We start from the raw sequence: 16,767 nt of genomic DNA on the forward strand, positions 1-16,767 counted from the left end.
CAGTAATCAGGCCTATTGTTTTCTGGCTGCATCTACTTCATCACTGTTAAGTGCCTGATTAGCATGTGATAGGCGTGACCAAGGTGATAATACACTGGTATTATCACAAGGTGATAGACTTTGGGCAGATTAAATCTCAGACCACCATTTCTGTTCAAAGAGGGGTTCTCTTTTTTTCACAAAAATGGCTTCCTTGATGCCCCGTTCAAACCAACTCTTCTCTCTACTAAGAATCTTCACCTCGCTGTCTTCAAATGTGTGGTTTGTAGCTTTTAAATGCAAATGCACGGCGCTCTGTAATCCTGAGTTAGTGTGTCGTCTGTGCTGATAAAGTCTTTTGTGAAGTGGCTGTTTGGTCTCGCCTATGTACCGTTCTTTGCAGGTTTCCTCACTGCACTGAATGGAGTAGACAACATTGCTCTGTTTCTGTGTGGGTAACTTGTCCTTAGGGTGAACGAGTTTCTGTCTTAAAGTGTTGCCTGGTTTAAAGAAGACAGGAACATCGTGCTGTCTAAAGATCCTTTGTAGTTTTTCAGACAGTCCAGACACATAAGGAATGGAGACACCGTTCCTTCTTGGTTCAGTTACACTTTTGTCCTGTTTTTTGGCTCTTTTAACTTTGTTGATAGCCCAAGTAGGATAACCACAGGCTGAGAGTGCATTCTGGACATGCCTTTCGTTCTTTCATCTTACCCTCTGAGCCGGTGGGCACAATATTTTTTCACAATTGAGAATGACTTCCGGATGGGAGCCGAAACGTCTTGATTCTGAAAACAGTGTCCAGATGACTACGACTGAAACCTTTTCTACAATAGAACACTCCTGGACGAATGAGGGACTACTCCGTCTTACTGGTACACTGTTCACGTAAAGGGGAGTGGATTTAGGGCAGGCAGTGAAATTTGGGCACAACGATAAAAAGAACTCGGTTCCCTTTGTTCGTACCCTTTTCATTTCAGATTTAAGTTGATATTTTATAGTAGTAGTAGTAGTAGTAGTAGTAGTAGTAGTAGAATTTTGTGGTGCTTATGCACAAATATGGATTACACTTAATTTGGATAGTCCGCCTACAGATAGTTTATAGAGTATTTGTTACATTTCAACACCTTATTAGTTGAGTAGCACTAGAGACAAGGGCAAGGGAGTCTACAAAATGTTTTAAAATCGTCTTGTGTAAATTTTACTGCAATCTTTGTGTTAGTTTTGGAGATCAATTTTAATGAGCCAAATTGTTGGTCAAGAAGAAAATTTGTGTTTGTTTTTAGATGAAAATGCTTAGTTTTAGTCACATTTTAGTCATTCTTATTCTTCATTATTAGTTTTAGTCTAGTTTTGGTCAACGATAACTCTGAAATGTAATGACTTTTCGTCAACTAAAATGTTTAGTCAACTTTAATCAGCTAATTCAATTAGGCTAATACAGGTATCGGAAATTGGAATCAAGGTGACAGTATCAAGTGGACAAGTTATAGCGTTAATTGTCTTAAAAGTCCTGCATAAAATTCAGAGCTTGTGAGTCCAACACTCACTCTGTCAGTAATTTTGAAGGAGAAAGACACAGATGCACAGATTTCCTCATATGCTCTGTCGACGACCCTAAATCTGCTCATCCTAAGGTAAAAGGATGTTCAAAGTCAGAAATACAATACATAATTTCATGATAAATGTTTTATGACTATCAAATTGAATGTTTATGTTCTATTATACAAGATAAGACTGTTAAAAAGTGTGTCATGCATATGATTGACATGCAGTTAGAGCATGATCAGGACATGGTGTGAGTGTGGGAAAAAGCACAAATGTTACCATTTTTGAGGCTGCAGAGGGAGAGGGCGAGAAGGAGGCATATGCAAGGAGAAGGATTTGAGGAAGTTTTGCTCTGTATCTCAGAGCTGTGTTTTTTCTTCAAATGACCTTAATTACATAACTAATAATGTTTTGAGAAGAAAGAAGTTAACGTTTTGCTAGGATGGTTGTTTCTTACAGTAGGTTATTCTTGGGGTCCCCAGAGATCCCAGTCGGTAGTCCTTGTATGTTAAATATGTTGGTAGGATGAGGGTTAAATTGATGAAGAATGTAGGATAGGCATATATAAGCTTTTTGCTTCTATCTGTGCCTTTTCAGTCAGTTCTTAATACATAGACTTACTATGTTTATAATGTTTATTCTTATATATTATATAGTATGTACTGTTTATACTTATTGCATTGTGTGTGATGACTGAATAAAAACTACTACTACCACCACAAGCCACAGGATGTCTCGCCATCTCTCGTTATACAGTTCCTTTCTGCTGAATTATAAATAGTGTGACCATAGAGCTATTCTTTTTTTCCGACCAAGCTTTTTTTGCATTGAAGCCATCATGTTGTTTTCATGAACTTGCTGTCGGCTTGGGACAGCATCTGCACACTTCACATCAATCTGCACACGTCAGTGAATGACAGGGATGCATTGTTTATGTGCAGGCTGTTGTATCGTTATCAATGTCACCTATTAAATCTGAAAGTGTTTGCCATGGTCCCCAGATAATGGCAAACATGAGCCCTGTGCCATTATGTCTGTGTAACCCTGCTGTAGTAGGGTGAAGAGGCCATCAACCACTCTGATCCTGCTCTGTAATTTTTGGAAAGGGGGTCAGCTTTTCCTCCCTCGCTGGAGGAAGCCTGGGGGCAGCCAGTCCCCATTGGCTCTGTATCTGTCAGTTCACTGTGCGTCCATCCTACCACCCTCTGACTCACCCTGCCGGTCGGAAACCATAAACTTGTCAGTGGCCCAGAGCGACATCTACTGTGTGAAGCACCACCTTATCCCCTTCATGCCCTTCCTAAATCATTCAGTTAAGACAGTAGCAGTGAATGACATTTCCTCCATGCCCAGAGGACACAGAGGTAAAGCCAAGGCCGGGGAGGAAGTCATTCCCCTCAATGTTCAGAGAGCTTCTATGGTAAACATCCACTCCAATACGTAGTAAGTATTTACTATCATAAAGTGTGGTTTCACATGTGGATCGCTCATGCAGTGTGTGTTGAGAATATGTGGAATATATTGTGTAATTCCAAATATATAAACTAAATCACAACAACGGTACTGCATGTAGTGTCAAATAACTGTTTCAATGTACATACAGACTTGATAAAATGTGAACCTGTCCTTTAACTATTACAATCAATGAAAATGAGCTTTTTGTTGGTTTTACACTTTTGACAGTACTAAGGCTCAAAATGTCCCATCAAGATGGTTTTTATATCCCTGGCACACTGATATTGTTCTAGTGTCATATACAGATTTTTGGTGTGCACCACTCACACACCTGATGATGGCATATTTTGAGTAGCCTAACTCAAAATATGGCATGCATAACTTAGACATGTAATGACTATGCCATTAGCCTGTAAATAAATGGAGTAGAAACTGGGTAATCTGGTGCGTGTGTGGCATGCTAAGGAACACAAATAATACACTATCAGCCCCTACCATGACCATGGATTTGGATGTGACTTCGGATGCCCACCAGCCGTCTTGGAGCCTGCAGAACATCAGAAAGCAACATGATTGTCCTACCAGTATCTGAAAGCAGTAATCTTTGTTCTCTACTGTCTCAGTACTGTAGTTAAGGTGTGGAATATTGCTAGCAGCCTGTGGACAGGAGGCCATGGAGCAGTAGTATCCCTTCTGCTTGACAAGCCTTATGTCACGTACACCATCCCCTGCCATCTCAAGCTGCCCAGCTGCATGTGTGTGTGTGTCCCAGTCTACTCAGGGAGTTGATGACAGACTGATGAGTTCCTGGCTACAAGAGAAACAGTGAGCAACATGCAGACCATCCGTTCAGCTCTCCTCCTTCCCCTGGACCAGCAGCCTCCTTCCTGCATGACACACTAAAAGTGTAAACACACATAAACACACACACCATTTGATGTTTGATCTCTTAGCTTTTCTTGAAATCTGAAAGTCCACCTGTCTCCTCAGCTTTAATAAGAAATGTTAGAATGCAAAAGAAAAAGGCAGCACATCACTGAGAAGCGTAGATTCTCACAAACTGTTTTCTAGCCCTGTGGTCACTGAAGAAAATAAGCAATGCACAGGAAGTGGTCATTCAAAACGTAAATGATATCCATGTGTGTCTCAAACTATCAGTAAGTGAGTGCACCATGCACAGAAAGCTGGCTTCACCAGTCTGCTGCTGCATACAGTAAGGAAGAAGACATTTTGTATATACGGGATGTAGGTTTAATCTTGAATATTCAAACCTTGGACAATCACAAATAGCACTACATGTGCAAAGTTGTAAAGTGCTATCTGCTGTTTGGTACAAAATCTCCCCAACAATTCAAAGGCATCACACTATCTTACTATCAAATTATAGGAAAACCCTGAATAAATGAGTTCTTATTCTTAGCGTGTCCACACACATACTATATCTTGTTAAGCCAGAGCTGAACACATTCTTATGCCCTCGACGAGTAAGTCAGACTAATTAGCAAATATTGTCATGCTTACACACTAAACCAATGGTGAACATGATAAACTTTATACCTGCTAAACATCAACATGCTAGTATTATCATTGTAAGCATGTTAGCATGGTGATGTCAGCATTTAGCTCAAGTACAGTCTCACAGAGCCGCTTTAAATTAATTTATCTAGAGTTTTTAAAAAAATGAGAAAAATGTCCAAATTTAGATTAAGGAGTAAGTGGGGAGTTAATGACTGGTATGTCACCTCGTCACTATCATTGTCCTTGTCATGATCATGATGGAAAAGATTGCACTGAATTACGACCACCCTACCTAAATTCTTACCTCAGAGCAACATTTCACTCAGACAAACTCAGACACACAGCCAACCAGTTACAGTAAAATATTTTATTCAGAAATGATTATTCATTTTGAAAATAAGTTTAAGAAATCCAGTGATATATGTAAATAATCAATAATCAGGTTAAAGTGCAAAAATAAAATTTTAATATAATGTATCTGTACAAAAATAACATTGGAATGTGATATTGAAAAGGAGGAAAATGTGTCTATGCTAACATGGCTTTGATCATTCTCAGTTTTTGTAAAAAAAAAAAATTGCATAAGAGTCGTGTGCCTTTTATAAAGTCTTTGGATTATAAACCTTAAGAAAAAGGTCCATTTCTTTCATAACCAAGCATACACTTCTCCATTAAGGCTTATTTCTGTATTATTTCTTTAAGAACTGGCTGGTGAAATATGTAATCCTTGAGAAGTAATCCCATAGAAGCTGAGGGCTATGCCTCCAACAGCTAATATGAAAACATATTTGGTTGTTGTTTGACTGTTGTTGACTTTTGTTGTTTTTCCAGTGTCCCTTCCCTGCTGGTGGAGTGAATCACTTGATCTTGGCTGGCTTCAGTTCCTTGACCTGCATGTGTAATGTTTTGTGGACAGCCAGAGTTCTGGACTGACAGAAGCCCTTCCCACACTCCTGACATTTGAACGGTTTTTCTTTGGAATGGATGTACCTTTTGGGGGAAGACAACAGAGCAGCCAGTTAGTATTTAGGAAGAATCATTTCAGATTTCAGAACATCATCATTAGTACAGAATGGGTCAACATATGCAAGGCTTCATGACCCTTCCAACAAGTCGTCTCCCTGCAATTCCAGATATTTGGTAACATTATGCTAATTATACAATAATGCACCAGATAACCATTACATTAAATCAGACATTTAGTCAATGGTTTGACTTTGGTTTTGAATTTTTTAGGTTGACTTCATTCAGTCATTATTTATGCACCACACAATTAGTGTACCACACTATAGACAGAACACTACACACAAAATATCTGACTGAGCAGTCTTTTGGAAACATTCAATATCTTGTGTCTTCTTACACACCTCGTTATAGTGACAAGCTTTTATGGAAAAACCCTTTAAACCTGTTCTGCCTAATGGGACATTTTTTCACCCTAATCCAAGCTCATTAACCTGCTGTTTCAGGTTACTGCTGATAAAATGTCGATTGACGACAAAGATACACAGGAGGCATTTCAGCAGCATATTTAGTCATCTGTCTCACACACGTCTATCTACACAGGCTTGCATTTCACTTGTGCTATACGCACATAAACGTGACTCAAAGTGTATTTTTACTTCGAGTCTTTTTTCTTCCATTTTACATTGAGCCAGTACTACCACTTTCTAGTACTACCACTTTCTAGTAAATGCAGATACTCATGGTGAAGTTACTCTAAGCCTTGGATAAAACATGAGGCAAAAATGTGTGAGGTAAAATATGTGGTCTAGTTCAGTCAGAGATATGCAGGCTAAAGGGTTCAGTATGCTTCAAACGTACAAAGTGTCATCCGAACATGTGTAAATGCAACAGTGTTTATACCCTACCGCGGAGTGGCCGCCAAACTGGACAATTAGCACAACCAAATGTTTTTTTCAGTGTGGCCAACTGGTAATATTTGCATAATAGTGGATGAAAATGTGCATGAATTTAAATTTGATGATTCCATGGAAATTCGGTTAAAATGCCCACTAAAACTTGGATTGAAACTTGACTATAGAGAGGGGTGAGACGCAGTTCATTATACAAATGGGGATAATGATACACACACTTTCTGGCAGTGACAGAAGTAGTATGAAGACTGAAAAGATGAGCTTGAGAGAGAAGTTCAAACCTAGCCAATCACTACATGAAGTGGGCATGCTTGTCAGATTGACAGTTTCAGAAAGTAACACCTTATTCACCCAGCAAATACAATGTTCTGTTCTGTATATCATTTGACTTGACAGGCTTTGATAAAGTCTGGTTCTCACCTGTGGTCCCGGAGGTGGTCCTGTCTTCTGAAGGCCTTGTGGCAGATATCACAGGTATATGGCCTCTCATCTGTGTGTGTCCTCTCATGGATCAAAAGGTTGTAGGATTTGGTAAAATGGCGGCCACAGAACTTGCAGACAAACTCTTTCTTGGTCTTGGAGGGCAGTCGGCCTCGGCTGGATTTGCGCTCCGGTGAGGAGAGTTTGGTAACATCCAGGAGGCATCCCAGGCTGGCTGAGGTTGGATGGTGATATGAAGCCTGTGCTGCAGTGCCGGCAGCAGCAGCACCCGTCATGCTCAGGTCCTCCGCCTTCAGATGATCCTCCTGGGTGGCTGCTGCTGCCAGGTTGGCAAAGTCAAAGCGGGGCTTGTTCTTGGAGCTCTGCAGCAGTCTTGCTGAGTCCTGCTTGGGCTGCAGGAGGTGAGGGAATATGGGGATGGAGGCCATGGAGGAGAACTGGGCAGGCAGCTTGGAGATGGTGCAGCGGGGCAGGGCCAAAGGCGGGTAGCCGAGGGTCCACTGGTGGAGGTGGATTGCATGTAGGGCGCTGAAGCTGTAGATACTGTGAAAATGATCTGGTGGCTGGAGCCCTGTGGAGCTCTGGAGAAGGGAGTAGTTGGCCAGCTGGAGGGATGGGTGGAGAGGGACTGGTGCTGGCAGAGTCTTGCTGCCCATGGCTGCTACACAAAATCCAACAGGCACTCTGGTAGAAACAGAAAACATTATCAGATGAAAATATGCAACTTTTGGGCCATGTCACATTGATTCATTAATAATGCTTTCGGTCACACTTTATAATAACCATAATGAATGAATAGTAAATTGATAGTTAATTCAACTTTTTTAATAGTTATTTCACTGTTAACAAAAAATGAATTGATAATTAATGTTTACTAATTATTAGTAATGCTATAATTTGTTTATTATATTTTATCATTAGTTTGTAATATAAAATAGTTAAAATTACACATTGTATCATAGCTGAAAAGAGATGATTACATTCTGATTACATTAGCATTACTAATAAAAACATTATTAATTATGATTTCATTGTTTGTTAACAGTGAAATAATTATTAATACAGTTTAATTAACTATCAATTTATCATTTATTAATGAGGGTTATTATTAGGTGTTACTATGCTTTTGTTAGTAAATTCACTGAAGGTTTGATCACAAGTTTCTACTGCAAAACACACACTTACACTTACACATACACATAGTGTAACTACAGCTACATTTATACAAGAAACCAGATTAGTGTGACAAATCAGGTCAGGAAGGAATTCACTTAATAACGCTTCTACACTGTTTGTACACTTCTACCAACTGACGTTGGTCAGTAGGTATATTTTATCCCTTATTATACACCCTCAAGTGCATACATTTTACAGATGTACTATTCACTTGTGGAAACTGACTTAGTGCTTAAAATTGATAAGAGGAAGGATCAATACAGATTTGTTCAGTTTAAAGAAACTGTTGGGAAAACATGCTTATTTGCTTACTTTCTGAGAGTGAGATTAGAAGATGGATATCAATTTCACATATGTGTGTTAAGTACTGAACTGGAGTCAAGGTGGTTAGCCTAGCTTGACATAAAGACTGCACTATGTTTGTCAAGAAATAATTCTGGTATGTAACTCCCCCTAAAACCACAAATTATAATTTTTGACATTTCTGTTTGTGTGCAGATTAAACAAAAGAGATACAAACTATTATTTATTGAGCTTTAGATGGGTTTTAGGTGTATTATTGACCTTTGGACAGAGCCAGGCTGTTTCCCCTTGCTTTCACTCCTTATGATGAGCTAACCACATCCTGACTCCAGTTCTGTACTTTACACACAGACATGAGATTGATATGCATATTTTTATCTCATCTTTGGAAAAAGGTGATTGCTGTGATTAGTTCACAAGGACGTTCACATTAGCAATATAAAAGGGAAACCACTTCCTTGTACAATACATAATAACTTAAATGAATAACATCCACTCACCAGAAAATGTTGGGGATAGTAGGTAGGTTATGGTTGTATAAGGAAAAAGGATATTTGCCACTATTGTAAGGTTGAGAGATTGCGGGTATTCTAAGGGCTGGTGGTTCATGGTATATTTGCTTAGAATGCTTTAATGTTGTGGCTTGGACTGCAACCTGATTGAATTCATACAAAGGTAGAATATTTTTAATGTCATGATGAAATCCATAGACATGTTTGATATATATATATTACTGGTGTACCCACCCCACACCCCCATTTACCCAGAACCCTAGTGCTTCCCCATACCCCATATAACAACACACATACTTCTATCAGGAGCCAATACACATCCAGTCTGGCTTGCTGATAATGCTGTTGAAGGGGACCTCATTAAGCTTATTAAGGCTGTATTCACACCAAATCAGCCGTTTTGGCAATTAGTGCAGGGTTGTGCAGCAGTATGTTAATTTGTGCTTTAGAACATATCCGCTGTGATACCTCTTGGTATCGTTATTTTGCAGCATAGACTGCAAGCCAGATGCAGACTTCGAAGCTGGGTACATGAAATAAACCAAGTGAGGACGTAACTGGATCCATGAACTCTGCCTGGAGAGAGCCCAGTTTCAGCGATATTTCAGGCTGACTGTGGAGCAGTTTGACCGGTCTGATCGCTAGCTTACATGATTGGCCACCACAGCGTGATGTTTGGTTGCGTCCAAAATGGTAAATGTACTGTACTTCTATAGCATCTTTCTAGTCTTCCGACTACTCAAAGCGCTTCACACTACATATCACATTCACCTCATTCATACACTGATGGCAGGTGCCAACTGCTCATCAGTACAAAGAAACTAATTCAGTCACACACACCCACACACCGAAGGCACAGCCCTCTGAAGCAATTTAGTGTTCAGTATCTTGCCCAAGGACACTTTGACATGTGGGCTGGAGAAAGCCGCCGACCTTCCGATTAGTGGATGACCTTTCAACTTTTCGCCGCAGGGCCCCTGCGTTTTTTTTCCAGCGTCCCCTGCAGTCCCCACCACCGCAGCCTAAACGCATTACCCCCATTTCAATGATCGGGAGGACTGCCGTTTTTGCCGCAATGCCTGATTTGGTGTGAATAAGTCTTAAGGCTGTGCATGTGAAAAGACCCTATAGAAAGCTCTAAAAGTTAAGTTTTTAAATTCTCACTTTCTGCAATATTTGAACATGGGAACTACAGTTTGGTTATTAAGGAAAGATCGTGGTGATGGTTAAAAAGCCGAACATTAATTACAGGTCTGTAACAGGATGCAAACAACAATTTTCTGTATGAAAGTCAGAAGCATTACTCACCCATCCACCTGCTACTCTGACCTGCAAATTGTATTCTTATAATTAGACTTAAACCCAAACATTCAGCAGTTTATATATATATATATATATATATATATATATATATTTTTTTTTTTTTTTTTTTTTTAAATGAAAAGAGTCTTACTTTAAAAATTCTGCCTCTACTACTGAAAAAAACCCTCTGGTATGGTCCTTTAAAGTTGGTTTTAATAGTCATTTTAGTTTAGGGGTTATGATTACAGTAGAGATAGGGATTAGGGCTCAAACCATCGCTGATGGTCCTCGCAAGTGTACTAAGACACTAAATGTGTCTTCAAAAGTGAACACAAAACAATTGGTAACATTAACACACACATATGCATGCATCAGACAGATAAAAAGCAGTGTGTGTGTGTGTGTGTGGGTGGGTCGGTGTTTCCTGTTCCCAGAAATATGCCCGGGGCTCTTGAGGGCAGACAAACAGAATGACAGCATTCAGCAAGAGAAATACCTGTGAGCTGTTAAATCAGGTTTGATAAGCAGGAATAACAATAGACAATAATGTATCTTTGTCTGAGGCAGACGCTAAAGGACAGGCACAGCCACAGCAGCTCCAAGTTCCTGTTCTCAGAGTTAACACAGCCCACAGGCCACTCATCTCATCTCATACAGCAGACCTGTTTACTGACCCACAACTGCTGCACACTCAAAAAGTACTTTTTTGAGGAACTGCATTTCAGTACAATTTTGAGGTTGAATGAGTTGAATTTCAGAAGAAAATATATTTTACTGTTTACTTCACTGCATCATTTATCTGATGGCTGTAGTTATTACAACAGGTGGCATAAGTTCATTTGTTAAAGTACTGTACTTATGTACAGTTTTGGGTTACTTGTACTTTACTTAAGTATTTCCATTTTAAACTACTTTATACTTTTACTCAAATACATTTTAGATGGTACTTATTACTCCTGTAAATTTACATGACAGCTGCTTTTCAAGTAAAAAATATCATCCAAAACCTATAATGCACCAAAATATGATACATTGTTATAGATTAAACTACCCAACAGTGTATATAGTAGTTAAAGTCATCACCATTTCCACCAACATAAAAATGCTGCTTATTTATTAATATATCAGTAATTATTATAATCCAATAATATGATATTTGATAATATAACACTGATGTTAGTATTTTAATGTCTGATACTTTGGTAACATTTTAAATAGTTTTACTTGTTATGGAGTATTTTTATATTTTGCTATTACTGTTTTTAGTTCTTCCACCACTGGTTACTACTGTAGTTATTTTTCAGATGAAGACTGAAATATTATGAAAAAATATAAAAGATTAATACTACACGCAGAACATATGATAAAGTCATAAAATATTAAATACAGTGGTAGTTGTGGTAAAACCAACGGTGTATATTACCCAAAAATACTGCTTACATGCATGTATCAATAACACAATAACTCTGTAAAAGGGTCCATTTTTTAAAATTAGTTCTTTTACTTTTGATACTGAAGTATATGTTCCAGTGTAAATGTATGTACTTTTACTAAAATCGTGAATGCTTTTCCTGTTAATTGAGTCATTTTTCCTTGCGATGTTGCTGTTTCTACTTTAGGACAGGATGTATTTTCTTCCACCACTGTTTACAGTGAGAAAACTCTGGGGGACATGTGTCTAAAGTGATGCACAAAACATGTAGAACATTTCCATTTGATGGAATGGTGCAGCCATCAGTTTTCATACTGATAACGATTAGTTTTTTTTTTGAAGCAACAAACAATAATTAATATTATATTGATGATGATGATGATGATAATAACAAAAATAATAATAATAATAGCAATGATATTGACCATGATTAATATTTCATAATCAGTAAACTCTTACTAATAATTTTAGACATAGATTAATTAATTAGAGAAGAAATAGTGTAATGCAGTGTATGAGTGGAGAAACACGAGCAGGCATTGTTGAAGTCAACTTGAAAAGTTACCGCTGCAAGGAAATGTATTTGAACTGTCTTTGCTGGGGGAGAACCTGGTATCTCCCAAGTTTTTCAGGATCTAAGAAAAACAGAGTTTTTTGTAAGTTTAAGAAGAATGCATGGGATTGTAAATTCATTTGGGACTGTGAGACACTAGACATTTTTTTTCATTTCATCACCACCTGTACAGTAGAGGAAAGTGCTGCTTTAACAAACATTTATATTAATACAAAAAACTGTATTCAAGTCAGCCAGGTGAGTTTTATTTTCGCTTTGAGGTAATTCTTTGTAATAAGTTGTTATTCTGTTGTCTTGCAGTGTAAGTGAAAGAATCTGAACATGACCATACAGGCAGAGAGAACAGAGTTTACATTTTCCAGCTTTATAGAAATTATAGAAAGGCTATAGAAATTTTAATAAATAGAGTAAATAAGAAAATTAGTAATGCCTTAACCTCGAGCCTGAAGTGGAGCTGCTCATCCAGTAAACTCTAGTGAAGTGGTTGTAATGAGGAGCAATGGAGCTCGAACAGCCCCCTGTGGTCTGTTCCTTTCTGATCGTAACGCAGAAGTAATTGACTTTTACTTAGGAGGTCATTAGAGGAGATAAGTGCAATGCTGCTGAGCCTCTCCTCACCTTTAACCCTCTGATGTCTGCATACCAGGGGCCTCCAGATCCAAACGGCCATGTGGCCCTCTGCTTTGGTCAAGATTCAGCGCCTCAGAGGGTCTCATTGTGAAGACTGAGACACTGGGTGGCAGGGTGTAGTACACACTCCAGACCCAGAAATTATTAATGGATGGGAACCTTTCTTCTTCTACAGAACTGAGCAGGTCAAACTCAGTCCAAACTATGGAAAACACATCCTGCAAACATTGAGGACACATACATGTCCTCAGATTTTTTAAATTTGTGAATTTGGGGGGTTTTAGCACCTGGTGAAGTTTACGTTTTACAATTAAAACCTTACACAGGGTATTTTGTAAGCTGCTTCCAGAAATTTGTGACTCAATATATTTAATTTCTACCAGTTTTATGCCAACAAAATATCAAATAAATATAGGCGGTAGCGAAATGGTAGAAAAACCACTATGGGAAAATATTCCATTAAAAGACCACCACTCCAAATTTTAACATTTACAACTCATAAAATATATGCTCAAGTAATAAAACTAAATCCAAACTGGCTCATGTGGTTCTGGTCTTTACCCCCAAGTTGGAAACCACTGGTTTAAACTGTGACCATGGATTTAAAAGCATGTGTTGAAAAGAAAATCTTAATCTACAAATTACAGCTATCAGATGAAACAGTAAAAGTATAAAGTCTTTAAAAGTGCCAGCACCTTAGGTACAGGAATTGAGTAAAATGCATGTATGCTCAGAAGTTATTATGACCATTGTGACATGAGTCGACAAACTTTATTTTTGCGGCAACATCAGTTCTCAACTATGTCTTCTACAATTTACTTTTACATAGATTTCTGCTGATTTTTGCTTGCTCTTTGCTCTCCATATTTATTTTAAAAACTACGCGTAAACCAAGTTATGAGTCCCTCAGCCTTAGATATAGAGAGAGCCACACCTTACAGCCTGTTAGTATGTTGTCTTTTCATTATGCAATAAGACATGATCCTTATTTGTACCTTGGCATTGATAAGAACAGAGGGTCGCACGGGTGTGGTTAGAAATTGATAACCTTGATAACAGCTTTCTTGAGGCCTGAATCATTGAATACCTACAGTCCCTGGCAGCTGTAGGCTAGTGAAGTTGAAGCAGTCATTTAGGACCTCCTTCCCCCACCCCCTCTATGGCAGAGGTCCTCATTTTACCCTGCAGGTTAGAGTCTTTAATCCAGCCTTCATCAGAATGTTGTATTGACTCAAAGTTACACTGTAATAGTCGCCACAGGTGTATTCACCTGAACTAACAAGTATATGCACAGTGACTGCATGTGTAGTTTACATTATAATGTGTTTTCTTCAACAACAAGAAATCTGCCAGTGCATTGGAACTATTTCAACCTGTTTCCAAAAAAATCAACTCATCTCTGGAAATGTTTTGAAAAAAGTTTATTTTATCTGGAAACAGGCTTGAAACGTTCTTATTGCATTTACAGATGTTCCATTTTTTTTAAATAAAATGAGTTATAGAAAAGAAATTACTTACTTAAGACAGAGACCTCTTGTTGTATAACTAACAATCTTCAAATGACATTTGTATTCTAAATCAAAAACAAACGCTGAAAGTTATAAACTGGGCTTTTAAATGAACCGCAGCAGTTGGGATTTCCATTAAATAATTTGTAGGTCATTTCTACCCATCATTGGTGGAATGCTTTAGTACATTTGCTAAAGAAACTTACTTAATTACAATTTAAAGGAACTTGACTATTTCCATTTTATGTTACTTTATATTTCTACTCCGCTACATTTTAAAGGGAAATATAATACTTTTTACTGCACTTAATTTATCTGACAGCTGTATCTAATAAATAATATAAGTTTAATAAATAATTTTCGAACATACACAATATGATACATTTTTATGGATTAAACCACCCAGTGATATATAAAGTAGTTAGAAATTTGCACCATCGACTGCATCAAAATGCTGATTACACATTTAACACATTAATAAATAATATAACACTCTGTTAAGGGCTTAATGCTTAACGAGTATCATTAACTAATACTTTAATTTTAAGTAAAATGAAGGCAGGCCTTTTACTCTAATGGAGTACAGCATAGTTTGGCTAATTTTAATTCAGTGAAAGATCTTTTTCCACACTGGTACCTATTAAGTAACATTTAAAATGGCACAGATTTGACTAATCCAGTATTTCAAACTTTGCCATGTCCATGCATGCCCTCCTGCCGCCTGCTTCCACGATGTCAGCTCTCACGGTGAATCGGTGTTTGCTGTTTCCCCAGCAGAGCTCAGCCTCCGGGCGGACACATCCACCATGATCTGATCTTCATGAACTGAGGTTATGAGAAAAAGCCGCTGGCCTGGACCCGTCACACCTGCCTCACAGAAATTCTATCTGATGCATATGGACTTTGTTTGATCCAGGGCTTCATTAAGCAGAGCAGCATCATTAATTAGTGAAACAGGGAGAGAGACTGTCACTGAGCTAAGCAGAGAATGAAGTGCTTTTAGAGCGGAGGTGACCTCCTCTTTCTTGTTCTTCACGGATGTCTGTGTTTATTCAGACTGCGCTGTGCAGCCTTTATAAATCTTTGTTTAACACTGCATTGAACTGAGACCCATCAAAGTGGGTTAACGATCAGTTGAGGACGAGGATTAATGAGGGAACCAAATGAGCCAAATTGGATAAGATTTATTGTATTAAAACAGTTTACAGTTTTGTCAGTCTACTTCTGTAGAGATATTTTTAGTATTAGATACTTAATGTGGCATGTGCTGATAATTAACAAAACTGTATTTGGAGTCTTGCTTGTGTTTAGAGAAGGGAAGGAACTAAAACTATATTCCATGAGGTCTCACATTTGCGCATCTGCTGAGGAAAAACTATTCTGCTCTTTTAAGTCAATCAATTTAAATACAGCCGATGTGACGACAGTGGAAAAAGTTAGGTTTTTAAGCGCAAATATCACCAGTGTCCCCTTTCTCATACACCGTTTAATTTAAAAATATATTTTGTTATCACTAAATATCATTTAACATTTAAGAAAATCAGTACTGATCTTGACAATAATATCAAAACAATGTCATTACTGAAGAACTGAATGGCATAGGCTACCTGCTGCACAAACCTTCCTGCACATCTAAAACATCCAATTCCTGTAGAGTTTCTTATTGGTTGAAATAATTATTTGATAAATAAAACACAGGTAGGCTAATTGAATTCGCGCTAGGCCTATATTATTTTAAACTTAATAAAATCCGGACAATCTGATATAAAGCTTTGTTTATATATTAAAAATGAAAATGAAACGGAATTAATCGCAACATACAAACAGTGAAAGGAAACAAAGTGAAGACTTACCAATAAAAAGATACTTTTTAAATTCTCCTTCTACAGCTCTGGGGTCCTGCCTGAGGATCAGGGCGAGGAAGCCAGCTGAGCAGCCTTGTTTATCTGGGTGGATGAGTTAATGAGACTGCCTGAGCAGCAGCATGGTCCTCCGCTGCTGCTGCTTTCCTTCGGTGCGAGCTAAGAGAGGAGGCTGAGCTGAGCATGCACGGCGGTGTGCTAGTGTAATCTGTGGTGTTGGGAAGCCTCTCCGCTCCACTGTTCTGCGCTCTCAGTTGCCGCTGCCTCTTTATTGCAGCTCAGAGTCCTACTCCTACTGGCGCGTCACTCAGTCAGCCCACATACAATACAACACAACACACCACTACAGGACACGGAACATTACTGCTGCTGCTATATGATTCTGTGGTGTCACGCAGGAAAAACACTTAAGTGGTAGTGTTTCTGTCTGCCCTGGTTACATGGCATGTGTGCACACGCTCTTTGAAATCAATCCAAAAAGAGTTTGAAATAGAGTATTTCTTTTTTTAATAATAAAAAGATGAGTCAACATGTTTTCTGACGTTTAATTCTAAAGGAAAATATTCCATTATAAGGCATATGAAGTGTTCCCACTGACTGCGTCCCTTCTCTCGACTAAGAGATAATATCTTGTCGGCCAATTATAATTT

The 16,767-nt window shown here is 38.3% G+C and overlaps 1 protein-coding gene across 2 annotated transcripts; it reads right to left on the minus strand.

The window, feature by feature from the left end:
• Positions 1–4,852: 4,852 nt before the first annotated feature.
• On the minus strand, positions 4,853–16,369 carry osr1 (odd-skipped related transcription factor 1). Of its 2 annotated transcripts, XM_044166383.1 has the most exons (3): positions 16,109–16,369; positions 6,798–7,502; positions 4,853–5,490 (listed from the first exon to the last, which is right to left on the minus strand). In XM_044166383.1, exons 2-3 carry the CDS (start codon positions 7,472–7,474, stop codon positions 5,358–5,360), a joined length of 810 nt encoding a protein of 269 aa, XP_044022318.1. In that variant the 5' UTR covers positions 7,475–7,502; positions 16,109–16,369; the 3' UTR covers positions 4,853–5,357. The 2 variants fall into 2 exon arrangements, with proteins under 2 accessions (XP_044022318.1, XP_044022317.1); XM_044166382.1 differs by lacking the exon at positions 16,109–16,369 and having other exon boundaries at positions 6,798–7,759.
• Between the last annotated feature and the right edge of the window lie 398 nt (positions 16,370–16,767).

This window comes from Siniperca chuatsi, linkage group LG15, assembly GCF_020085105.1.
Source record: "Siniperca chuatsi isolate FFG_IHB_CAS linkage group LG15, ASM2008510v1, whole genome shotgun sequence".
Lineage (NCBI taxonomy): Eukaryota > Metazoa > Chordata > Actinopteri > Centrarchiformes > Sinipercidae > Siniperca > Siniperca chuatsi.

Coding starts and splice junctions, on each gene's coding strand:
- osr1 (XM_044166382.1), bottom strand. CDS start 7,522: ATGTTTTCTGTTTCTACCAGAGTGCCTGTTGGATTTTGTGTAGCAGCC. Junction 5,491..6,797: donor GACCACCTCCGGGACCACAG/GTGAGAACCAGA, acceptor TTCCCCCAAAAG/GTACATCCATTCCAAAGAAA.